Genomic DNA, 26,868 nt, shown 5'->3' with positions numbered 1-26,868 from the left:
ATGTATGTGTGGATGGGAAACACTGTAAGGCACTTCATGTACCATTAAGGTAGAAAGCCGTTATATAAGAGCAGACCATTTAGTATTTGCTATCTTGATCACCAATAATCGGCATCTGTATCGGCCCTGGGGAACCCATATTGGTCGATCTGTATTAAAAACACCATTTAGGCATGTCAACAGCGGGTGCAGGCAGGTCGGAACAGGTGGCGAAAAGTCAGGTGTGATCAGAGTATCAGCAAGAATGAAAGGAAAGGTGTAGAAAACGGAGGTGAGACCAGTGATGCTGTATGGTTTAGAGACAGTGAGGAAAAGACAGGAGGCAGAGCTAGAGGTAGCAAATGTTGAGGTTCTCTTTGGGAATGAGGATGAAGGATGGATAGGATCAGGCATGAGTGCATCAGAGGGACAGCGCATGTTAGATGTTTGGGAGATAAAGCTGGAGAGGCCAAACTGAGATGGTTTGGACATGTACAGAGGATGGATAGTGAATATATTGGCTGAGTTTTGAACCACCAGGCAAGAGGCCTAGAGGAGGACTAAAGAGGAGGTGTATGGATGTAGTAAAAGAGGACATGAAGTTAGTTGGTGTGAGAGAAGAGGATGCAGAGGACAGGGTGAGATGGAAGCAGATGATTCGCTGTGGTGAACCCTGAATGGAAGAGCTGAAGTTCACTTGAAGACCTGAATGTCTGTCCTTTGAAGGTGTGTGTTAGCTTCAAGAGCACAGCTAGCACCAAACGTGGTCCGCATAGCAGCACAAAAACAACAACTGTGTCCTCTACAGACCGCTCCTTCCTGCCTAAATAACAAGTGTCCCGTCCCAGGAGCTGCTCTGAAGTTGCTAGTCCGACCCTGTGTTTGCCTTGGCCTGTTTTCGCCTCTCTGCGCTGTTGTTTGCAGATGTTCATTAGCATTTGGGCATAACCCTGAGGCAGCCGCTCCGCCTCCTGCGCTTTGATTGGGCGCACTGTTACTGGAGCTGTCAGCCCGGCGCTGGGAAGGTTTGGAGCCCTCAGTCCAGTCTGCAGCCCCAGACAGACTGACTGCTGCCGGCGGCAGACTCGCTGCCTTTGTTAGCAGAAAGGTCGGAAAGCACCAAGGAAGGACGCATCCATGCAAGAGCACACTTTTGTTGGAAAATGATCATCTGTACGAATAAAATGGAGTACCCCCTGAGAACCCAGTGCCAGCGAGTCCAGAAACAGGTAGGTTGTAGCGCTAGCTGACACCAGGGGGATAGTTAGGCTAAGTTAGTTTTAACGCAATTAAAGCTAGCGGCTAACCGAGCAGCGACTAACGTTCATTCATTTGGCGAAAAGATAAAAGCTCATCTTTTAACCGGCTGTCTTTTAAACCCCCAACGACCTGTTTTTGGCAGGAAACCGCTGAGGTGACAGACGAACTTACCTTTATGTGTTTTTCAGCGTCTGAACTTTTTTTTAAAAAGCGGTATCCGTTACTAACTACAGCCGTTAGCTAGCGAACCAAAATAGCCAAACTTAGAATCCAGCCTGCTAACTCGGCTAACGGTTTACCGAGCAAATATGTTTAAAATACACCGCAACTGTACGGACAACAAAGGGTTGAATTTGGTGTTTTCTGAAACAGCCACCTTTAACACACCATCCAGTACCGTGTTGTGTTTTCCATCTCCTGTTTTTAACCAGACACGTAAAGCTTTCGTCGGTGGTTAAATCGTTACCGTTGAGCCGAATTCGACCGTTTTCAACAAAATCAGCCCCGTGTTTGTGAGACTCGCATCACAGCCACTGCACAGAGAATGTAATCAGCACTTTTCCTTTGTTGTTTCAGCGGGGATGGTTTAAGCAGTCCTTTTAAAACGAAAAAAATACGTGGTTGTATTTGACTTTTGGTGTGATTTTTGTTGTGTTAACGTGCTGCAGTGCGAGCAGAGAGCTGCAGGTGACGGTGACATCATCTGAGGATTTGGGAGAAAAGTGTCAGTCAGTTGGAGGCTGTGAAGTAATGCAGTGGCGTTTATTTACTCATTAATAAGATATGAGGACGTGCTGGCCGGACACAGCGCTATAAATGTGTTAAATCCACGAGGACCGACGGGGATTTTCTGTATCCCCCTTGCCTGCCTTCCCTCTAAGTGTTGACGACTTTTATTGTGCTGTTTTTGCAGGCTGAACTGGACTGCCAATCAAACTTGTTTTTCTCCTCCGCTGCTGTTTTTCCACTTTGCAACAGGAGGGGGGCGCTGTCTCGAGTGCAGTCCAAAAAAGACATGTTTGCTGCAGATTAGAGCCCAGATATGGAACAAAACAGGCAGTAATGCGAGCAGCAACTCTTCTTTCAAACCCAGGATCTCCCTATGTGTGCTGTTCACCTCCATTGTCAGCAGGCATTTGTACACAAGTGTCCCCAACTAGGGGCAACCAGTCAGTAATTCTGTTGTTGCAAGGAGCTTACTATTTAAAGCTGTCTGTTAAATTTGCTTGGCATGCATGTGACTTTGACACGATAGCCTACACCCCCCCTGCTTGTTTTTGAGTGAGACAAGTAATAAATTACCCTGTTATCGGTGAGTCTTTTGTACCTGCAGCTTGCCCTTGTTCTACCTGCCTGCTGTGTTTTCTGACAGGTCCAATCACTGATTTGCTCTATAAGGGTTCGCCTTTGACTTTTTCTTTTTTTTTCATCCTACAGCACAGTGTTGTGTTTGTCTTGGTTGTGTTGTATGTGCAGCTCCTTCCCCTCCCGTCTCCTGCCCTCTGCAAACCCTCCCCGGGCTGCAGCTGGTTTGTTTTGCACTACTCCCTAAGTTCAGGTTGCAGAGCCAAAATTGGCCCCGGCTGCTTTTGTTTCCGGTGATGGAGGTGGTGGTAGTTGGGGGGGGCGAGGGGCAGGGGGAGGGAATGCCGTCAGGACACCGGCGCATGATAAGGATGAGCCCCCTCCAGGCTCAGTTGGAATGCAGATTGAGTGTCCTTCTCCTATATCTGCAGCAGCCCCCTCCTGCAGCCCACCAAACACTTACACACTCACATACACACACACACCACAAGCGCACATGCACGTCTCATCTGAAGCTGACACATTTACCCTTGGCATCATTTTTCCACTTCTTTGTGTGTCATCTCAGTCCTGCGCTGTCCTTCGTCTTCCTGCTTGTACAGTGATGCTGTTTTGTTTGTCAGCCTGCTGTCAAAGCCCGTCTTTGTCTTCGTGTACCTTTCCTCCCCTAAATGACGTCACTCCTGTTTTTCATTTCATCCCTGCCTCTTGCTCCTCTCTGATCAATAAACAAATGACCTCTCCTTTGTTTGGAAAGGGAGATTATTATTTTTTGAATGTCAAATGATATGCACCTGTGAATTTTTGTTCACAACAGGCCCCCTGTCAGGTTTTTTTTGTAAGATCTTGCAGCCATGCCAGAAGTTTGAATGCATCTTGTGATTCGAATACAGCAGCTCTCTAATATCTACATTGCTGTTTCACTTTTGTCAACCCTCTGTCTTGTTTTTTTACTACAAAAAATAGCTCTGTTTCAAAATCCGTTGCTGCAGGGTGAGCTGTGAACAGAATTAATAGGATTGTGTGCATATACATAAACCAAAATATGCTTTGTAATGCCATGCACAGTGGCCTAAATGATGATCGCTTTTTGTTGCTTTATATATCCACCCACACAAGCTTGTTACCAGTTTGTTTTTTTTTTCCTTTTCATGCGGGTGTTTTTTCATGTGGGTGGACAATAAGGAGTGCATTGCCTTCTCAAAAGTAGAGCTGTGTGCTGCCTCTGTGGCTTGTTTTCAGGCAGTAAAGATGAAGCAATGCGGATGGGTGTCTGGACACAGTTTGACAAAGGATGTCTGTCTAAACCTACCCCCCAGTGTTTATTAATTACAAATATTGATTAGTTTGGATATAAGTGGCTCCTTAAATATGTGGCAAAATTTAAATGGCTTCACTGAAAATAGAAAGGTCATGGTATTTAACCTTTTCTTCTAGATCATATCTAGAAATATCTGGAAACTTCTAAAATTGAATGTAAATACACACAATGTAAAGTGTCTTGAAGTGTAGATCAAGCTGAATTCTTAATTTTGATTTTGTATTGTCAGCAGACTGTTAAACCCGTAGGATGTGTCATTTCCTGTTTCATGAATACTCACATTTACTGTAGTTCCTGTTTCAGTTTGACTTTTCCCGTCGTATTTGTCCAGACATGTTTATGCGACTACACAAAATACCAATTTCCTCTTTGATTGTTTGGTGACGAATCTCATCTCCTCCATCCGTTAGAGTAAGTGTTGTCACTTATTTTCCAGATTTTTACAGCTGTTAAAAGTAGAATATTACTACAAGACTAATAATAGGTCATTGCTTGTAGAGATTTGTTGTTTTGTTTTTCTGTAGTCTTCACATTTATTCTGGTCTTGTATTTTCTGCTTGATGACGACTGCCATGTGTTTGCCATCTTTCTCCAGAGCCCATTTAAAGACGCTGTACAGGGCCGTGTCCTGTGTGGGCACGGGGTTCACAGTTCATTGAGCAAGTCTGTAATTTTAGCTTCAGCTCGTCTGACAACAGCAGTAACCTTTCGCTGAAGTAATCCTCGTTCAAAAATTGGTTTTCCCTCCGAGCAAGAAGCCACAGCGCAGGGACACATCAGCAGGGTGACTGCCTGTGTTGTGCCTAGGGTCATTGCGTCACTTGAGTGCTAATGATGTCCCACTTTAAAGGTTTTCCCATGGTGTTGGTGGGACTTTACTAATCTGGTTTTCATAAGCAACATGTTTTAGTCTGCTTATGATTTAAAAATATGCAGATTTTGTGGCGATACTACCCTTAAAAAAGATCAGTATTGATCTATAGCATAGACTGAACAGACCGCAGTTTCAGAAGAGTTGCACATGCATCATTTATAATCAGATGGAAAAGTCAATGCTGTGATCCGTGCTTATTCTACAATGACAGGAAAACGTAGTCTGAGCGTTTCCCTACATGCTAAGTCTTGACAAGTCTCACTTGGAGCATGTTTTCTATGCAGTGCAGGCGTCTGAAATGCTGTTCTTTTTGGTGACTGAGCCAGTTAGTGCTTGATGGAGCAGTAACCCAGCTCCTGCAGCTCGGCATACTAATGAGTAGCTCTGTGTTTGCAGAGATACTTGTGTGAATGTGCTCTTGTCAGTAGGTCTTTGATTGGCAGGCACCTGTGTGTTCTACGTTCCCTCCATGCCACTTCTCATGTACGTTGACAGACGAGAGAGGGTCAGGGTCTGTGTCTGAGTGTTTCATTTAGTGCCAGCTCCCTTCGCTCAGTCACTGCCTTTTTATCTTCCTGCTTCCTTGGGGTGGTTTGCTTTGTATAAACTATGAGATTAGGGAAATGTAAACGTTCGAATGAGGTCGATTTGTTTAATGTGCTATACTTCTTTTAAGATCTGAGAACCCACTCTATATAGGTCGAGAGGTGGAGCTTTTTGCAGGATCAGGAGGAAACCCTTATCCACTGCAGGGAGAAGTGAAATACCACATGGAGCTACCAGCCTAATAAACATGGTGCTGAATGCCAAAGAGCTATACGGGGCTAAAATTAAGTAACAAGGCCCACTACTCACCCCTATCTCCATCAACCTGTGACATAAGTTGAGGTGTTTGTGATTTAACAGTGCTGTAATATTACTAGGCAGCTATTTGTGCTGTTAAAATTAGTAGTCTCTTCCAGCATTCATACAGTTTAACCTGCAGTGAACCATTTGGCTTTGATCAGCGCTGTGTGATCGGGTTTCACATACAGGGGAACTGGGTCCTCGCCCGGGTTGAGCTCCCAAACACCTTTTCCTAGAGGCCATTGTATGATGGTGAGAGCGCTAGTAAATGGCTGGGCTATGAGGGCAGGCCAGCTTCCCTCTCCACACGGCTCTGTTTCTCTTGGCCTCAGGCTCCTCAGCCCAGTCGCTCCCATGTTTGTGTGTTTGGTCTCATCCATTTCTTTGCTGCTGCCCAGCTTCCCTTTTCAAGGCCTCTTAAGCTCAACTTTCACATTAGTTCTTTCATTTGTGCTTCCTCCCAGCGTGTAAATCCCCTTTTCTAAGGACAATTTTGGGTACTTTTGTCCTGTTTTGGACCCTGTTTGTTTTTTGCTTACAGCATCCTCTTTTATTTCACAGACGTGGATACCTATAAATCCACAGTGCCCCCTCTGCATTTAATAATAATGTCATGGAGTTGTTTAAATCGTCTGACCCTGCTGCAGCCAACCTGAGTTGGTGTTTGTGGGTCTGTCGAGCTCCCTACTGCGATTCTGTTGTTTGTTTGTTTTATTCTGTTGTTTGCTTGTTTTATTTGGAGAAAGAATAAAGTAAGGAATGCACTGGCTGGCCAGTGGCGCCGGTATCTCTGCATCGCGGCTGCCATTCTTCTAAGACTGCCTCTCTTCAGCTGATTTAAGGCGTGGAACATAACTCCAGTCCAAAGCACAGTCTGAGCCCGTCATCACATGGTGTGGACTCTGAAGTCCAACTTTATCTTGAGCCAACCTGCTTTGGCCACAAATTGAAATTTGATAATTGCCCTTAAGGAAAATCAGCCCTGCATTACAGGTTTTTATGTCATGTTACTAGATTTATAGGTGCATTTACATATTGTGAAGGTAATATTATTATACATATATGCTTTCTTGACTAACGGATTGCTTTGTAAAGTTTTTCAGGTGGCTTGCTTTGTCTAACTGAAAGTCCAGAAAATACACTGGCTTTAAAGTCGCCATAGTGGCTTTTTCGGGTTTATAAACATCAGCACAGTGGGGAAAAAATCCACAGCTTGTACTGTAATAACAGTTTATGATTTTAAAGTTTACGTCACAAACTGACCTTCTCCCTCCTCCTCGTCCTGGTTTGTGCAGGTGATGGTGAACGGTGAGAAGGAGCGAGTGTCACTGCTGTTCATGAAGGCTCTGGTCAGCAGGGGGAGTGTGGATGCCGTGTCCCAACAGATGGCGTCTCACCCCCAGTACTTGGAGAGCTTCCTGCGCACACAGCACTACATCCTGCACATGGACGGCCCCTTGCCGCTGCCATACCGCCATTATATTGCCATCATGGTCAGTAACCTGGCTGTTCTCACTGTTGAGCACAAAGCACCTCACCGTTTACTACCCTACTGTACAAATACATAGTGTAGAAAGCTGTTCTTCATACGCTCCTTTCAGGCAGCAAGAATCAACACTGTTCATACCAGTGTTGCACAGAACTAGAGAATAGCATGTGTTTTGAAGTCAGTTCTTTCCACAAATTTGCCTCCTGAACCTCCACCTCTGTCCACCTCTAGGCTGCAGCACGACATCACTGCAACTACCTGGTGTACCTGCACTCAGCACAGTTTCTGAGGGTGGGCGGTGACCCTCTGTGGTTGCAGGGTTTGGAGGCGGCACCGCCTCGCCTTCGTCTGCTTGACCACATCAACAAGGTGCTGGCCCACCAACCCTGGCTCACTGCCTGCTCACACATCCAGGTATGGCAACAAATTACAGACACAAACCACACAACAAAATGTGCCTAAATCACAAGACATCAGTAAATATTTTATTGTTAACACCCAGAGAAACACAGCTTTGCACAAAGACTGTTGTTATTATTTCCTGGGACTAAATCACAGTTGTAATTTTTTCTCTGCTCCCTCCAGACGCTGCTGAAGTCCGGGGAGCAATGCTGGTCGCTGGCTGAGCTGGTGCAGGCCGTGGTGATCCTGGCTCACTGCCACTCTCTCTGCAGCTTTGTGTTTGGATGCGACACAGACTCAGACTTTGTCCCTCTCTCGAAATCTCCCAACGGTACCCCACCGACCTTCTGCCCCTTTGATGCTGCCAACGGCAACGCCAATGTGCCTCAGTCGCTTGCCGTTCCCCCCGAACACATAACACGACGTCGGGTAAAAAATCTGACTTTCCTTGTAAAAATAATAGCCAAAGAGATTTGCAGAGTCAGTATAGTCTACCTTATCTTAGTCTTATCTAACCCTAAGCCCACCTGTGAACATTTGTTTAAAGACAAATACATTTTCTTTGATTTTTTTTTTTTGACTGCTGTAGAAATATATGTCGGAAATATGCTAATAGCAATTTATATATAAATAAATAAATCAAGCTTTTATAATTACAAAGGTTATGCATTTGATATTATTTTTAGAATTCATCGGTTATTCTTTTAGCCTGTAAAATGCCAGATTATAATGAAAAATGATCCAATGATCCATTGTTTTTGTTCTATGTCTTTTGTAACCAAAAGTCCAAAACCCTCAAATATATAACATGAAATGATATAACAGAGAAACTGCTGTGTGAGCAGAATTAAACATTATTTTGTTATGAGTTCAACATTAAAACTTGGTTTTAGTATTTTTGGTGCTTGCATGTACATTACCTCGGTGCTATATTGGTGCGGATGATCTTTTATCTTAAAGATAAAATCAAATATAGTTTCTACACACACACAGACACGCACACATGCACACACAAGTTAACAAGACAACAGGAGATGCTAATATTTCGTGATGTTGCACGATTACGTTATTTTTTGACACAGTAGTTGCTGCTGTCTGTGTATTGAACTTCATCAGGACATTCACTGGTATTTGTGTCAACAGTCTCTGGACTCCAGTTGTGACATGGTGTGTCTGAAGGAGAGGATCCAGAAGTCCCAGGAGGAGTGCGAGAAGAGACAAGAGCGCCTTCTGCAGACACAGACACTCCAGCAAACAGGTCCGACAGAAATACTGAGAAACACTGCTTGGTTGTTCACACTGACTTCTAATGGTTATCTTGAGCGTTACATTTAGGTCATATGCTGTGAAACTCGAGCAGTTACCACTCATCAGCCACATTCAGTGACGCACTCTCTCTGCCTCTCCTCAATCTTGTTTGCGTTCATCTCTTTTTTTAGACATGGAAGAAGAGGAGGAGATGATTTGCTTTGCAGATCCGTCGCGTTTTATCACAGACCCTGACTTTTGCTATCAGGAGTTTGCCCGCAGGGAGGAGGACCACTTCCAAGTATTTAGAGTTCAGGTGAGGACGTTACATCCATGGACGGATTAGTGGAAGGGTGGCGGTGTTGTCAGTTATGTATTATGGCCTTTTGTGCAACTGCTATAGGAAATAGTTGTTTCTGATGTGTCTGTTAAAGTTGTGTACGAGGACACTGCAGACATTCAGTGTGTTAACAGAGTTATGTTGCCATGGTTACATCTAAACTGCATCTGTGCCACAGTCACAAGCAGTTTGAGTGCACCTTTAAGTGGTCAGGATCAAAATTATGATGTAAATTCAATGTCTGCAGTCAGGCAGAGCAAATAAATCAATACTGTTTTTAGTATTTTACCTCATTAAACCTTATAGAAAACAGCAAATAATAATAGCTGAAGTTTATTTTTTTCTGCATATATTTTGAATAGTCGTGTCTATCTTTTAAATAGATATATATGAAAAATGCACATGGTCGATTAATTAAAATGTCACAAGAGCACAGTGATGTTTTTTTGCAGGCTAATGGGTGCATATGACCTTACTCTGCATTACATTATCTCAAAATAATGCTAATGTGTTTTCACTAGTTTAGTGCTATTAAGTGCCATGCTGCAGTGGTTCGTAACTTGACAGTCAGGAACTCCACAGAGAGTCTCATGGTGATTTGAAAACACAAAATGAATTCATTTTTTCAGGTGTCGCTCTCATTTTTGTTTAAATTATTTTAATTTAATTTTTTAGATATTCTTCCTGGATAATTTTAAATGTTTACACCACTAAATATAAGAAAATAAAGATAAAACATTCTTTAGCTAATGGGAGTTGTATTGAGAGTTCCTCTATGCAATATTAGATGATTGTCCTGTTAAAGTCTTGTGGCACTGACTTGTTCTACTGGCTCTGCAGGACTATTCATGGGAAGACCACGGCTTCTCCTTAGTCAACAGATTGTATTCGGACATCGGGCATCTCTTGGACAACAGATTCCGAAGCGTGACCACCCTCCCCTCGTTGCACAGCCCCGACCTGAAGAGGGCGATCTGGAACTACATCCACTGTGTGTTAGGAATACGGTAAGTGCTCCTCCATTTTGTGCATATGCTCATAATAAAAGCATCCTCTCTGCATTATGTTTAGCATCTAAAAATGAGTTTGCTCTTGGTTGCAGCTATGACGATTATGATTACGGAGAAGTGAACCAGTTGCTGGAGCGAGATTTAAAGCTATACATCAAGGCTGTGGCCTGTTTTCCGGATGCCACCAAAACTCCAGTGTGTCCGCTGAGTTGGACTCCTCTTAAAACTTCAGAGCGGGTGAGAGGGCTTTTTACTGACAACATTTTTACACGTTTGCCCTGTTACATGCTAAATACGAAGTTACAGGCAGCAGCTGGCAAACTTAGCTTAGCATAATTAGCGGAAACAGAGCAAAACAGCTAACCTGGTTCCATCCAAAAGTAAGAAAATTCACCTACCAGCACCAGAAGTTGTTTTGAAAATTATGTGTTCAAAAAAGGTGTTAATTATTGAGCTTTAGAAGTGCTGGTCGTTATCTCAGGAAAGAACCAGGCTAAGCTAACCCGCTACTCATGTTGACCTCATATTTCATTGAGAGATACGAGAGTGTTGTCAGTCTTCTCATCTAATTCCCAAGCAAATATGTGAATTTCATGTGATATCAAGCTGTTTAACCCTCTACTCAGCATGATGTTTGACAGATACGTTTAGTATGTTCTCACAAACAAATACGAGTTTCATCGACCCTCAGATCCTGTTTGGAGTTAACCATTTCTCACTGACTCTCCTCAGATACATGTAAATCTACTAATCATGGAGGCCCGGCTGCAGGCGGAGCTGCTGTACGCCCTCAGAGCCATCACTCAGTACATGATTGCCTAAGTGCTCGGAGAGACGCAAAGTTAAAACTCTCCGCCGGTACAGAGAGACCCAGAGACACGAGGATAAAGACATCTCAAGAGCGGACGGTGACGCAGGACGAGAGCGGCACTTTTAGGGACACAGAGCTCAATTGTTTGTAGCCGTGTCTGATGAATGTGCTTTTCTTTTTCTCAGATTTAATGTATTTATGCCATAGTGTGCCACAGCCCCTTCTCAACCCTCCTGCAAATCGTCTCATTGTGAAGTCCTCTTATCAGACGTCTTGGCTCTCAAAGGTTATGTGCAATTATTACTAGTTATTTTAATTTTTACCTGTCGTCTTGTTTTCCAGTTATGTCTGTGTTACCAGTGGCCAACACTCTCCTTTTTAGTTTGAGTCTTTTGTAATAACTATGCTTTCCCCCAAAAAATACACTTTTGTATAAGTTGAATGAATGTCATTGGGAGACCAGGGCCTTTGTTTTGTTTGTTTTGTTTTGTTTTTTTGGACAATCCTAGTCAGTGTTGGAAAACATTAAGTGGACTGTGAAGGACGACAGTTTTGCTCTCCCTGACATTTCGTATTAATGCTGGTCAAGAACAAACAAAACAGTGACACTGCTGGAAGTCATCACATCACTATAGTTTCTTTTAATAAGCACTTTTTTAAACTTTATATATTTATAATGCAATGTAGCTCATTAGTAGACATTGAGACACAGAGTTTGTGGATCTGACAACTTTCCTCTCCACTGTAAGATGCGTACGATTTTTAGACTGCTTGTCCTCAAACTTTCACACTTAGCTTTTCTCCACCCCAGATTTCAGAGCGAAGGTACTTGATTCAAAATATTTCATAAAAAATTATTGTTTTTTTTGTCACTCTCAGTTCAGTGCTGATACAAAGAAGGATTTTGAAGGTAATATTTAAAAAAAGCTAAGAAAATTTGTAACTAAACTAATCTGAAGAGGTCAGTGAGCTGTTTCTGACAGCGAGGATTAAGCTGAGCCATTCACAGACGATTTTGTTTTTTACTGACGTACTTCAGAAGTGATCAAATTAGAAACTGACTTTCAGATCCAAGGTCAGTAAAAAAATTTCACAGAAGTGAAGTAATAAATTGGATAGATTAAAAGCATCCAGAAGTAGATCTGCACTGAGTTCAGATTTTTTCTCCGAGCTTTGTGTTAAAGCTTTTTTTTTTTTTTTTTTGTGAGCTGTATCAAAGCTGATTTTCAAGTCAAAATCCACGGTACAATTTGCAGAGCAGAACAATGTGCAAACTAGCTGTTAATACACATGTATCTCTTTTGTCTTTTTTATTTTTACAGTTTTTGTAAACTTTGGAGTACTTTGTTTGTTTCTGGGTGTGACAGTAGGACCTGCTTGTCGTGCTGCAGTCCGGGTAGACGTAGAGGTGTGACAGTTAGAATTAGTAACTGCAGGACGTAGAATAGAAACAGAAGTGCATATCGACAAAAGCAAAAGCGCTGTTACACAGGTGCCTTCAGGCTAAAACTGGAGTGCTGCTGAAGTGGAGGGATGTGACTACTGGAGGCTGAACGTGGGCTTTGGTTGCAGCTGAGAAACACGCCCACACGAAAAAAATAACTTGGGGCTTTTCCTGCATGAATGGGAACGTTTTTCTTTCTTGGTGTTGGTCAGCACCATTTCTGCTAACTGTTGCAGCTGTGAACGCCCGTGTTTTCTATCAGACACCTTCTACAAGCCCCAGCAACTCAGCAAGAGCCTTTGACACAGATGGATGTTAAAAATGTTCAACTTTAGCAGATTAAAAAAAAGGACAATTATTTAAAAAAACAAAAAAACAACTAAAAACAAGAACAAGTGAAAAGACCAAAAAAATTTTTTGAAAATGTGAAGAAATGTTTTCTATAAAGATGCTCTATGAAAAATAACTCCTGCCTACTGTTTTCTTTTATGGCATGCCTTTAAAACTGTTTCAATGCTTTTTAATGCCTTTACAAGTGATCATAACTTCATATTATCCTCATAGTTTCACCGGTTTTTAGATCTTTTACCTTCCAGGATGCAAAGAATTCACTTGGGTTTTGATTGATTTAGCTATTTCACTTTTACAGTCATCAACTCATATTTAGATTTATGTCATATTGCCTGAAATTACAAAACACAAATTTGCCTCAACATCAGTCTTTAATGGGTATAAGAAAGAAAGCATACCAATATCGGCTTTCTGTACTCAAGGTACTCTTAAATGCATTTTCTTGAGTTTTCAACCACGTCTCCATTAAGTTTGAATCTCAGCATGTTCTCATGTGCTGAAGAAGACCCTGGGAGGTGGTTAAAAGCACTGGAGAATTGGAAGAAGCTTCTAGCTTACGCTGCCGTTTCCATAATGAAAGATGAGTTTTAACACTCCTTTTCTCTTTTGTTTAATGACGTGTCTGTTTTAATAGTGCATTAATGTGTCGCTGTGATTCCTGAATGACAGCGCTCTCTGGTGGCAGAGCTGCAGAACTGAACCAAGTCTGATACAGACAGGTGACACAGTCTAGTCCAGGGGTAGCCAACACGTTGCCCTTAGAGACCATGTGAGTTGCCCGCAACACGTTCTAAAAATAATACTAGTCATCATGAAATTCCTTATAAAAAATTATAGATGCTGTTCTTTTAAAATCAAAAATACTTACATTAATACAGACTTCAAATTACAATATTTATGATAATTTAAAAAAAAAAAAAAAAAAAAAAATGTCTTCGGTGTAAATGAACTTTCACCTTGTCCGAGTCAAAGTTCACTGCGCATGTCAAACCACTACGTCACTCTGCTGAAGCGTCCGGGCGCAGACACTTTAGGAAGATGTAGATGTGGTTTTTACCCCCAAAATATGACAGAGAAGTGAAAGAGAAAACACTATTTTCACCATGACTGGGAGGAAGAGTTCTTTTTCACGACAGTGAAAGATAAATGTATGTGTCCTATTTGCTGGGCGACTATTGCACAATGTGGAGAGATGCTACTTTAGCCGCTACAAAGCGTCCATGCTAACTAGCCATGCTAACTAGCCACCTGGTAGCGCATAGAGACTGGATGCGCACTACGGACAGAAAAAGCCCGGGACTCAAAGGCAGCTTTGACATCTACTACGCGACGAAAAGTTTCTTCCTGGAGAAAAATGTACCATTAGAAAAGCTTGTTTCAATGACGGGGCTCCTCCATGACAGGTCGCCATGCAGGCTTCATTGTACGATGCAGAGGTGATCCAGACTTCCCAACATTCCTACATTACCACTGCATCATTCACCAGCAGGACATATGTATGTACAAAAGTGGCCGGATTTGATCATGTGATGACTCCTGTCATGAAGATCATAAATGGCTCCAAAGCCAAACAACCAGGACATTGAAGGTGCTGCTGGAGGAGCTGTCAGCTGAACATGGTGACCTGTTACTACACACAGAAACCCCATGGATCAGCAGGGGAACAGTTTTGCAGCGTTTTTTGTCACTGTCACCGAAATCAAAGAGTTGATGCAATCCAAAGGGGAAGACACCTTGCTGCTTGAGGACACTAAGTGGATTCTTGACCTTGCATTTTTAACGGACATCACTGGGAAACTGAACCATCTGAACTGTGAGCTGCAAGGTCAAGGTAAGACATGATAAGCTCTGCAATGCCAGGCTTCCCACTAACACACATTTACAGACAAAGAAAGAGGTAACATGTTGTCATTCAAAACACCGTGCCATTACATAAAAATGTGAAAAATAATTAGTTGGAAACATAATGATTTGTTATGATCTGTGAAAAATGTTGCAATGCTGGTGGAAAATGCTGGTGATTAATACTAATGTGATAGGATTCATTTCAAAATGTGAGAGTTGATTTTTTTTTCTTACATAACGGATAATTTGTACAAACATGAGACAGAGTTCATGAATTGTTCAAAAATGTTACAAAGGTAGTGGTTTGTACAAATGAAGCATGATTTGATGACAGTTAATGATTTCCTAAAAATGTTAGAAGTGATAATTTGCACAGAAATGTAACTGGTGTGATTTGGAACAAAATACTGCAAATATGCTGATTCACACAAAACTGCCAAGAATGATATTTACAAAAGTTTCAGAGATGGGATACTTCTGAGTTTTCAATATTGGAACAGATTTCCATATATATATATATATCTCTCTGTGTGTGTGTGTGTGTGTGTGTGTGTGTGTGTGTGTGTGTGTGTGTTTCCTACCGTCATTGTTGTGGAAATCGTCGTGAATAATTATTGTAAGGAATAATTAACATAAATGTGATCAGTCTTTTTACATATTACTTTCATTATTATTATTATTGTTTAAAGATGATGGCGCAAGTTTGCTATTGAGAAAGTTTGTATCAAACAAGGTGCCCTTCGTACTACTCAGTACCCTTGAAGTTGCTCTCAGGTTCAAAAAGGTTGGTGACCCCTGGTCTAGTCCATTTACATTCACCGGCCATTTTATCAAATACACTGGTAACATCATATACACTCCACCAGCTCTGCCATAAATTCCATTGTTGCAAAACATATATGTTTTCAGGTTTTACTGATGTTGTCCAAAAGGTGATTATTCTAGTTCATGATGGTGGGTAGTGGTGGTGATGTACTGGACTGTATTACATTTAAAAGTGTTCCTAATGAACTGCCTGGCCAAAAAAAGGTTGCACACTAATATTTTGTTGGACTTCCTTTAGGTTTGAGTATGGCACTCTTTCGCTGTGGCATCGTTTCCATCAGCTTCTGCAAAGTCTCAGCATTTATTTCTGTCTAGAGTTGCTTTCATTTTTCACCAAGATCTTATATTGATGATGGGAGAGTCGGATCGCTGCACAAAGTCTTCTCCAGCACATCCCAAACATTCTCAATGGGGCTGAGGTCTGGACTCTGTGGAGGCCAATCCGTGGTGAAAATTATGTCTCATGCTCCCTGAACCACTCATTTACAATCCTAGCACTGTCATCTCGGAATATGTTCATGCCATCAGGGAAGAAAAGCTCCACTGATGGAGAGCCATGGTCATTGAGCTGAACCTGACCAACCCCAGATCATAACCCTAACCCCTGCAGGCTTGTAGACACTAGACATGATGAGTGCGTCACTTCATCTGCCTCTCTTCTTACCCTGATGCACCCACATCAGAACAGGGTTAAACTGGACTCATCAGACCACATGACCTTCTTTCATTACTCCAGAGTCCAATCTTTATGCTCCATAGCAAATTGAAGTCTTTCTTTTTCTGATTAGCCTCACTGACCAGTGGTTTTTTTAGAGCTACACAGCCATTCAGTCCCAATCCTTTGAGTTCCCTTCACATTGTGCGTGTGGAAATGCTCTTACTTTCACTATTAAACATAGTTCTACTGTTGACTTCCTACGATCATCCAAGAGTTTGTTCCAACTACATTCGTTCCTGGAAGATGATGGTTCCCCACTATCCTTCGAGGTTTTAATAATATGTTGTAACATGATTTTAGTAGTTTCATCTCCTTAGTTGTTTTCCTTGCTTGATGCAGGCCACTAATTTGACCCTTCTGAGACAGATTAACATCCTTTCCATGACCACAGGATATGTCTTCCAACATGGTTGTTTAAGAAATGAGAAGCTCCTCACTGCATCAGCTAGGGTTAAATAAGTTGTTGCAGCTGAAACGTATTCATCAGTAATTATCCAATGGAAGACTCTTACCTATTTGCTCAGTTAAATCCAGGTGACAACGTTTTTATTTTTTTGGCCAGGCAGTGTATATTACAATGCTCATTTATGTGAATGTCCTGGACAAATTATGAAGAACACAGTTAAATATCATGCCTGTCACTCAGTACTAAATATAAAGTCGAAAAATCACCTTTATGAGAGCAAAATGTATATAGAAGCTTCATAAAAGCAGAATTAATGTCACAGCTGCTGTGTTGGATTGCATTAGATTTCATCAGGTGTCCTTTATAAAGTGGTTTGTGTTTATAACACATTTAAAACAACAGATCAGATTTTGATTTCCAGTAGAGCAATAAGATGAACATTAACAATGTACCCAACAAGTTTATAAATTAAAGTTCAGGCGCTACAGTATGTTATGTTGGACAAATTAGACATGAAAAACACTCCCTGTGAGCATATTGGTGACAGTGCATAAGGAAAAAACTGAACCCTTGACCCCAACAGTAAGTGGATCAGTGGCTCTATTCTGTGGGGGGCATTTTTCTGTCATCGTTTGTCCCCTTAGAGGGAAAAATCACTGCAAATCAATACACAGTTGTTCTGAGTGCTCACCTTTACCCTATGATAAAACATTTGTGCCCCGATGGGACACAAATTATGTCGGGATTTTCCTTTCTTTCCTCTAAAAGTCCTCAATGAGCGAGACAAAGTGGGTTAAACAGTTTATTGAATTGATTTCTGCTGTTGAGAACTGTTTGTCATCTCTGGCTGACTTTACAATGTGTGATGAAAGAAAAAGACCGCGAGGGAGGGGAGAAGAAAGAGAGAAAAAACTACCAACATTATTAAAAATCATAAACATAATTGGCTTATGCACAACTCATCGTTCCCACCCTCCCAAGTGGGGAAAAAAATATAACAACCCTTGCCGAATACTAAATACTGTATGAAATGGGGCGATTTTAAAATTTAAAAACATAGAGGGACTAAACTGCTACTTAAAGAAAAAATTATGTAGATCGTTAGATAAAGGGGAGATTACAAGAGAAGCAAATAACACCACACCTGACTGTTTCAAAGAGGCAACAGTAAACTAGAGACATTGAAAGCCTGATGAGGCAGATTCTTGCAAAGCAGCCGCCGCTCCTTTACATGCTGCAGTCCATCACATCAGCTGTTGACAGTATTTCCAACATCAGTGAAGAAAAACGGGGGGTTTTGTTGCATATATCTAAAAATAATTACACGTTATGATTGAAAATAATAAGAAAATCATGCAGATTAAACAAGCTGGTCTTTTGTTTCCAGATTGAAGCAATCGGGTCGGGGGATGGGGGTTATTATAATACATATAAAAACATAAAAAACAAAGAGGGGGAAAGGACTGATGATTGTGTGCTAATTTCTACCATAACACCAAATCAAGATCCTTGTGCCGTATACAGAAAATTCAAAGGCCCTGATAAGCAACCACTGCATCGTGGCGTTGCTCCGGGACACGTCACAAATGACATCTAGCACCATTCAAAAAGAAAATGTGGAAATAAAGGAGAGTGTTTTGTACAAATCAGGCTAACATATTCACACGGCTACAGTGAAAAGATGAATATTAAGAGTTTAAACTGCGGAGGGTGTTAATTCTGATCACAAAATTAAATACAAACATACACAAAATTTTAAGAAATGGGGGGAGATGACAAAATAAAGTCTTGCTACAGAGTAACAACATGCTATAGTGTTTTTAAATATTGGCAGTGAAAAACAGACAAAATGAAACCCCAAGGGATAAGCTAGTACTGATATACATGGCTGGACAGCTACAACACATTTCTCTGAAAAAATGGGAAGTCAAATTTGAGATCAACTCTTTTAAAGACAGAAACGTCTCCAGGAAAACATAAAGTGTTGGTTTCCAGTCTGCCGTAACAGAGAAATTGTGCAAAATAAAGTCGTTTTTGCTGTTGTCTGATTACGTCTGTGCAGAGCTGTCTTCCTGTCGCTTTTCTTCCGAGTGACCCTGAGAGGTAACGGTTGTACGAGTCTCGTTTTGAGATGAGAATTCGGCGGCATGTTGGAAATTTTTTAACCACATTTTCGATGCAGGTTTTTACTTGGATTTTAAGAAGGAAGAAAAGAAGCACGAGGCAGATGACTGGGAATTTTTAGTAGAAACTGTCAAGTATTTGCCTAATTCTTTTTCAACGTCACGTTACAGGCATCTTTTGCTAAGCGTATGTACACCAAGGATACTATGTCAGGCCCAAGCACTCCCTAAATGCCATGCAAATGCAAATATTAGTGTTCCTTTGGTTATGTAAAAAAAATCTACATGCATGTCATCCTTTACAAAAATAAAAGTGTAGAAAATCACCATTAAAAATGATCTGAGAATGCTTCCTCCAATGTAAAAAACATCACTTGTCATTAGTAATATATTCATATGTATTAATATCTGATTTATTATCTCCATCTAAATTGTATATTAAAACTATAATCAAATATATTCTTTTTTTTGTACTTCTCACACTGTGAATTAATTTCTTTAACATTAGTACTGAATTATTAAAGTGTGAGAGCATATTCTGAACTTGAAGCAGCCGAATCCCGTCCCCTTCCCCCCAAAAAACATATCAGGAAAACGTTAAATAGCAAAACCCTTCAAGAAGTGATTTTTCAAAATTTCCTTCAAGATTTCATGTCGCTCTCCTGATACGTCTGCATAGCGTGCCGTCATGTGCAATGTATACATTACATGTTTCTTCTACAGGATTATAAACTCTCTTTTATTGAAATGGCATAACCTAATGTGAATGTACGCTCTTAGTTTGGGGTCCCTGTGTCGCAGGAAACCTAAGTGCTTTGAAAATGCAAAGACTCGAGGAAAAAACAAAAGAGGAAGAAAAATCAGGTAGACCATTTAAGAGTGGAGGCATATTGCTGTCGAGGACGATATAATACTTGGCCAACCGATCACTCGTTAGCGTATAAATTTACCCTTGAATGCCCCGTGTAGAAATTCACAAATCACCTTTCTTCATGTTGTTAGTTTTAACTGCACATCAGGGATTTAAAAACAACACCCTCTAACTGACATCTACCGTAACACACTGGATTGAAGTCAAAAATGCCAAACTGCGAGTACTCTCAGCTGTTGCGTCTCCAAATTTAATTGGAGATTTTTTAAAAAAGCATTATTTCTTTTTAGCTCTGAACTGATAAATTTAATCAAAGTCCAGGCAAGACGAGTAACCAGTGTCGGGTCAAACATTTTATACCTCCAGTTGTTTAGTCTTTATCTTCCACCTGTTCATGACACAGTCCTCCACTCCTTTCTCTCGAGGATGGTGCACCAGAGTTAAGTGCACCTCGTTCAGACGATCGAACAGCATTTGGTCTGGCAATTCAAGCTGAGCAAAGTGTCAGCGGGAAAAACTGGCCATTTCTCCAAAAACGTGCAGTCCGTCAAGTCTTCAATACCGTCCAGATCCGGGGTACCGTATCCACCCTAAAGCTATTCTGCTGTAACTGAAACATAAACAACTCCCAGCAGACGGGAGCTGACGATTTGTCTTTTCACTCTAGAAACACCATGTCACACACCTTTAAAAATTATCAGTTTGGATTAAAAGAAGAGGGAAAAAAATGACCAGCAGCCAAATCGTTGCCAAGTGTTATTAAAAAAAAAAAAAAAAAAAGACTGAGAAAAGTTGTGCATAGTAGCCTGAATATCCTCCCCGTCCTCTGCATGTCTTGGCACATGACATGGGTGAGGTCTGGTTCTGCCGTTTAAAGTCCAACAGAAGTTTGTGTCTTCATCCAGCAGGGAGGAGTGATGCACCGGTGAGTTTTCTGTCATTTTGTGAGGTTATCTTGATTGGAGATCAGTTCCTGCAAAACAACAGGATAAGAAGGTCATTTGAGTGGCTGCTGTTAAGTTGCTCATAAATCTCGATTATGCAAGTGTTCGACAGCCACTAACTAAGGTCTATACATTACGTCCATGTGTTGCGCCATGTGGTATGCAGCACTGAAACAATCTATGTGAAAAAGCTCAAACATCCTAGAACATCAAAATATGACAACTATATGAAATGTTCCTTCATTTGAAAAGATGGCAGCTGCCCATATTTAGTTTTTAAACTTATTCTTGTGTCCATTAGTTGATTTTAAGCCCTACGTCACTTTGTTTTCGTTGTTTATTGGCCCAAAAGACAAATATTTCTGCTCTGGGAACGTTCTGATAGGCATTTTACACCATTTTTATTTTACAAGTAAACTCTTAATTAAAAACAGATGAACTACTAAGCTGTGTTTGTGTGTGAGATAAAGGAGCTGAGAGTCTACCTGGCTAACTTCGTGTGGTCAGCTGGAGAATTAACTGGGCACCCAGTTGTGAGCGGAGCCCTGTGTGGTGGCGGTGCCCGCGTAGCCTTGGCCTCCAGGCATGATGGGGTCAAAGTTGAAATCGATGCCTTCTCCGTCCATGAGGTCACTGTTGATTATGTAGTCCACATCACAATCCAGGTTTTCGGTGAACATGTCTATGTCCAAGTCAGTGGGCAGTCGGTCCTGACCGCTGGGAAAGCAGGACGGAGCTCCGAACTGACTCATCCCCTGCATGTTTGCGGCGGGATTGGCAGCAGTGGGCCCTCCGTGGTGGGAGCCCACTGCTGGCACCGAGGCATGCTGAGCTTTGAGAGCGGAAAGCTGCGACGGGTCCTGAGACATAACTGAGAGGATCATCCCCAACCCCATCTGAGAGTGATGCTGGTGCTGGTGCTGCTGCTGCTGCTGCGGCTGCTGCTGCTGCTGGTGGTGGAGGTGATGCTGCTGTGACTGCAACTGAGCCTGCAGCCCAATGGGGGCCACAGGATTCGGCTCAAGCCCTTTACCCAACAGCAGCTGGTTGGGTTTGGGCCTCACACCCACCACCGATGTGCCCAAACCCATCAGGCCCACCCCTCCAGGATTGGGCATGAGGGGGTCCACCTGGGTCATCAGGACATCAGTGGGAGGAGGAGAGTCGGAGGTGAGCAGCGCCTCTAGGCTGGAGGGTACGTGGGTGCTGTAATGGCCGCTGCCACGAGATCCGGAGCTGGACATGGAGTTGAAGAGGGAGTTGCTGAAGGTCGACGGCTCTTTGCTGCTGGGTCCACACTGGGAGACGGAGGCCTGGGTCCCAGTGTGGGTGGAGGCCTGCGGGAGGCTGGATGACTGCAGCTGATGGAAGGAGGGGAAGCTGGAGCCTCGAGGCAGCAGGGTGGAGGCAGAGGGCAGCGGAGTGGGAGGTGCTGGTGGGGCTGTGCTGGGGCTGGCTCCTCCCTGCTGCCCGGTCATCAAAGTGAGGCCGTCAATCAGATCCAGCTCCTCCATCAGGGTTTCGGTGAGGGTGGGGGTCAAGCTGCTGGCGGCGTATCTTCCCAGCAGTCCGTCTTCGGGCAGGTTGTCGTCGTCCTCCTGGCCGGGAGCGATGGGGGACAGGCGTCCACTCAGGGTGCTGGCGTTAGAGCTTGTGCGTGGGCGGAAGGTGGTCCACATGTCGGTGTCATCCAGGCTGCCACGAGAAGAGGGGCTGCTGTTGTTGACGCCCCATTTAGAGAACTGCTGGGATGAATTAGGGCTGTCTGCGCCCGCCGACCCCGTGTTGCCGTCACCCTGCAGCACCCCTCCAGCACCTCCCAGACCAGCTGCTCCCGCCTGCTTCTTGGTCTGCTTGGCCCTCATGCGGCTCTTCAGCAGTTTGCTGCTGTTGTCCATGGAGGCGGCGCGGCGGCGAGGAGCCTTTCCAGTCTTCCCTCCTTCTGGGTTGAGCATCCACCAGGAGCTCTTTCCTGTCGATTCATTGTGTACCCTCAAGAACTTGTTGTGGAGTGATAAGTTGTGGCGAATTGAATTCTGAAAGCCAAGAGAAACAAGAATTATGAAAAATTAAACCTTTACTGGTTAAAGTAAGTTTCCTTTCCCGGAATAGAAAGTTTCACTTGCAGATGAATCGCAAATGTTTAAAATTATCTGACCAAAAATAAAGCAAAATAAAATGACAGAATTATGCTGTCTAACCCAACCTGGGAGTTGACACGTCCTCATGAGGTCACAGAACAGATGAACTCTTCTGTTACATTCTAATATTTTTTCTTTAAAAATTCTGGCTAGTTTATGTTGTAAGTATTGTTTGCAGTAACACCTTTTACTTGTTGTTTTAACTCGGAAAAGGAGTTCAAAACTAATAGACAAATGTAAACTGTAACAATAAGCCACAACCAGTTGTTACTTTGGTTCAAGGGTTTATACACCAAAAAAAAAAAAAAAAAAAAATGCAGAGAACTACCGCTGTGGACTGCAATGATTGTTTGATTAGGGATTAATTGAAAATTATTTATATAATTAAATGCTTTGAGTATTTTTTAAGAAAGAAAAGGTCACAATTCTTTGATACCAGCCTCTGAAATTTGAATATTTTCTGATTTCTTTTCTCCTCTATGACCGTGAATATCTTTGGGTTGTGGACAAAACAAGACATTAGCACCAAGAGGACGTCACTGTGGGCTTGCTTTGGGAAACCTTGATCAAACATTTCCGTCATTTTTTGACATTTTGTAGAACAAACGACTAATTGATTAAGTGAGAAAATAATTGACAGATTGTCAATGAAAATAATCATCAGTTGCTGCCCTATAGACCATGAAAAAATACAAAGACAAAAAAAGGATTAAAATTGAAAATAAATTAATTCCAGTGATGCCGATAATCACAATACAGCCAATTAACATCACAGAGAAACTTTAGGGTGATGTGCTGTTGTATGTTAGTATTAGAGTACTTAGTTTGGAAAATTTATCCTAGTTCACTTCAGATCTGAATGTCGGTGTCCCACAAGAGACAATTAAAAATAGAGACACAAATCACATCTACTTCTGCTGGTACAGAAGACAAATGTTAGATATTCAAATAACCACCGTGCAGCCAATTAACAACACAGAGGACCCCTTTTTCTCCCCATATCTTAATAAATATATACAATTGGATATGCATTTACTTTATTTGAGGGTAGGTTGGTCATCTGCAGACCGCTGCTTTTAAATGGCAGAGCTAAAAATATTCATGTCACTTCAAGCTTTAGAGTCCAGCTTGTATGGTGATGTGCTGTTGTATTATAGTATAAGAGTACAGGGTTTGGAAAATTGATCTTAGGTCATTTCAGATCACTTCTTTTTTGTCACAAAAGACAATTTAAAAAACAAAGACACAAAAAATGGACTAAAACAGTAAATAAATCAGTTTCAGTGATGCCGATAATCACAATGCAGCCAATTAACATCACAGAGGACCCTTTTCTCTCCCTATATCTTAATAAATATATACACTTGGATATGCATTTACTTTATTCCAGACTAGGCTGGTCATCTGCAGACCAGTGCATTAAATGTCACAGGTCCAAACCCTCCTGCCACCTGAAGTTTTACTTTGTGCCGGGATGGATGGACTGATGCTCACCTTCCAGCCGGCTGAGCTGTTGCTGTCTCCTTTGTCCCTGAAGTAAGGCACCGTCTTCACCATCCACTCGTAGATCTGGGCCAGGGTCAGCCTCTTCTCGGGGGAGTTCTCTATGGCCTGGCTGATGAGGTCTGCGTAGCTCTGGTTCCCCCACGCGTTGCGCCGGGAGGATCCTTTGCGGGGCGTCGCTCCGGCTCCTCCCACGCCGGCCACGACCCCGCCCTCGGCCGCCGCTGCCGCTTTTTCGGGCTCGGACGTGATTTGCTGCGGCTCAGGCTTGTCCTCGTCGGCGGGCGGGGTCCCGGCGGCGGACTCGGTGCCGTCCGCCCCCTCCGGTTTGACAGCCGAGATGTCGGGCCTCGGCAGCGGCCACGTGCAGGAGCGAGGTCTGCTCTGCGGCTCGAAGTCCGGGTCGATCGGGGGCACCGACGACTCCTCCATGGCTCCTCTGGACGTCCTCTCAACCACACAGAAAGCTGGTTCCCCCTAGAACATCTACCTTTAAAGTTTAAAGGTAACTCTGGACGCTAAAAACTTTCTGACCACAACAACAACAGTGCTGGAGCCGCGGCGGGGTGTCAACTGAGGGGCCGAGAAAGAGACGCAATAATCTGGACACGCCAGCGGCCTCGGTTAATCCTCAGATTGGAGATTAGGGAACCCAAATAATCTCCTTAATAGTAACTATCATAAACCTTCCGATTTACATAGAAGGAAGGAGGACTGGGATGAAAGTCCCTTTGTTTGAATGAAATATAAACTGAAGTGGCAGAGTGGCAGTGAGCACCAAAACATCTGGATCTACAGAGGTTTGGACTCACCTGGGAATTAATTATAAAGCCCTCAGTGTAAATGGAGACAAAATAGAGTCATTCCTCTTAATAAACACTGAATTTAAATATTTGCTCAATCGTGAAAGTGTGTTTTAAGCGAATAATTTATGAAAAAAGTGACTAATTTCGTACCGACCTGCAGGCTGAGACAGTGGAGGGATTAGCAGGCTACTGTTACAAAGGAGCTCTGAGGAGAGGCTGTCCGTCTGTGCTTGTAAACAGCGTGAGGTCTGACTTCCCCACCAGACAAAAACAGCACAAACTATCCTTAAAACCCCACAAACAGTCACAAAGCGGAGCGGTTTAGCGGGAGCGGAGCTGCGGCGGCTGATTGTCCGAGCGGCGGGTTTGTTCAACAACTGTCCCAAAGTGTCGGCGCAGGATCGGGACGCTGGCCGCCGTCTCTTCGGCCTGTACGCTGGAGCCGCTGGAAACAAACATCCAAACAAACTTCCAGCGAGCGAACAGCACTGAGAGCCCGGTTTTAGTAACTGTTTTTTAGTGTTAAGGGCTGATTAATGCGTGGAGTTGGTGGAAATGTAGTGAGAAAAGTCAGTGTCTCAGGTCTGCACGATCCGCCACATTGCGGCCAGGCGCATGTCACCATCTGCCATGTTTCTCCGCACTCCTGCCGCGGCACACGATGCTCGAAGAAGCGCTTATAAAACTCCTCTAGACCGAGGCCCCGAACTCAGCCGATCCTCAGACCGTGTCGTCGGTAACCGAGCCCGTGTCCGGGTCCCCGGGGTGCGGGGAGAAGCTGGTCTCCGCAGGTCTGTCGGCTCCGACTCGCCGCACTTTGAAAACAGCACGATAGCCTCCGTAACGTTAGCCGCTTAAGCTGCTGCTACTCCAGAGTTTACAATCCGTGGAAAAGTCCGCCAAAAGCCTCCGATAACTTCCCTCAAGTAGCCGCTTTTAATCCGCGAACACTTTTCTACAACTTGCCGTCGTTGTGTGGCTCCAAATATTGGCTCCTTCACTCTCTTTTTGACTTGTTTTGTTTTGTTTTGTTTTGACTCGAGGCGAAGACTCCCTTCTGACGTCTGTTTACCACTGTCAAGCAACGCGCTCTGCGCCTGCGCGGAGCGGCATTCTGGGAAACGGAGTCGTTCATGTGACAGCACAGGCGTAAACAGCAGTTCATGGAGGCAACATGTACCTGCAATAGAGCGTTATGTAAGAGTTTATGAAAGTGTGCTAAGTACACTTAGGCCATTTAGGGTATTACCGGTAACTAGAGACGCGAGACGGGTGACAGAGTGTGACAACAACAAAACAACATGTTTTAAAAACAATCATAAAACAAGATAAGATTTAACTTTACTAACACCGAAGGAATTTATTTTATAAAAATGCTTGTCTATACTTTTTGTCCACCTCCACTACTGTTTGGAGAGATGAACATGCTAGGGCACCTGAGGGCAATAAATAACTAAATATAAACTTGATAGAGCCCCCTAGATCTCCCTTCATTTCATACAATAAATATATAGTTTAGTTATACACACACAGATCCAGAAACCAAATATACAGGCTGCTCATTACGTATGTACTACAAAACAGTTAAACTTGAATTAAACCATAAGTTACCTTGCTAACCCCAAATCCTACTTCACATTACTCAGGGCGGGGCAATGACTACAATGTCATTTATGGTAATCTCATTAAAAATTACCTAATTTAACAATATATCTTTTAAGGCCACATAGTAAACCAAAAGAATTAAAGCCTTAAAATTACCTTCAGTAATTGATTAATCTCCTTAAAACTAATTTCTGTGTATCAAATTATTATATCAAGAAATGTTTTCCTTACTAATACACCTTTTAGGCCTCAGAATGGCTCAGGTGTAACTACACTGTTGTTACCTTTACAATGTGCACATCTCATAAACTATATGACAGATGTATAAAGTTAGCACCTATATCTACTATAAAAAACAGCTCAGCCACAACTCTGCCCAGAAACTGTAAAACCACTCTATG

General features: G+C 42.7%; 2 protein-coding genes across 2 annotated transcripts; one reads left to right on the top strand and one right to left on the bottom strand.

Moving 5' to 3' along the window:
* The first annotated feature begins 1,009 nt into the window (after positions 1–1,009).
* Positions 1,010–12,795, top strand: sesn4 (sestrin 4). The gene is made up of 9 exons (XM_023270563.3): positions 1,010–1,208; positions 6,881–7,078; positions 7,306–7,488; positions 7,660–7,905; positions 8,620–8,734; positions 8,916–9,040; positions 9,905–10,071; positions 10,167–10,311; positions 10,807–12,795. The coding sequence occupies exons 1-9, from the start codon at positions 1,143–1,145 to the stop codon at positions 10,894–10,896; spliced, it is 1,335 nt and encodes a 444-aa protein (XP_023126331.1). The 5' UTR covers positions 1,010–1,142; the 3' UTR covers positions 10,897–12,795.
* Positions 12,796–17,263: 4,468 nt separating this feature from the next.
* On the bottom strand, positions 17,264–25,946 carry foxo4 (forkhead box O4). The gene is made up of 3 exons (XM_023270557.3): positions 24,048–25,946; positions 20,898–22,448; positions 17,264–20,441 (listed from the first exon to the last, which is right to left on the bottom strand). The coding sequence occupies exons 1-2, from the start codon at positions 24,486–24,488 to the stop codon at positions 20,928–20,930; spliced, it is 1,962 nt and encodes a 653-aa protein (XP_023126325.2). The 5' UTR covers positions 24,489–25,946; the 3' UTR covers positions 17,264–20,441; positions 20,898–20,927.
* Between the last annotated feature and the right edge of the window lie 922 nt (positions 25,947–26,868).

This window comes from Amphiprion ocellaris, chromosome 13, assembly GCF_022539595.1.
Source record: "Amphiprion ocellaris isolate individual 3 ecotype Okinawa chromosome 13, ASM2253959v1, whole genome shotgun sequence".
Taxonomy (NCBI): domain Eukaryota; kingdom Metazoa; phylum Chordata; class Actinopteri; family Pomacentridae; genus Amphiprion; species Amphiprion ocellaris.
This window is presented reverse-complemented; position numbering and strand designations above follow the sequence as displayed.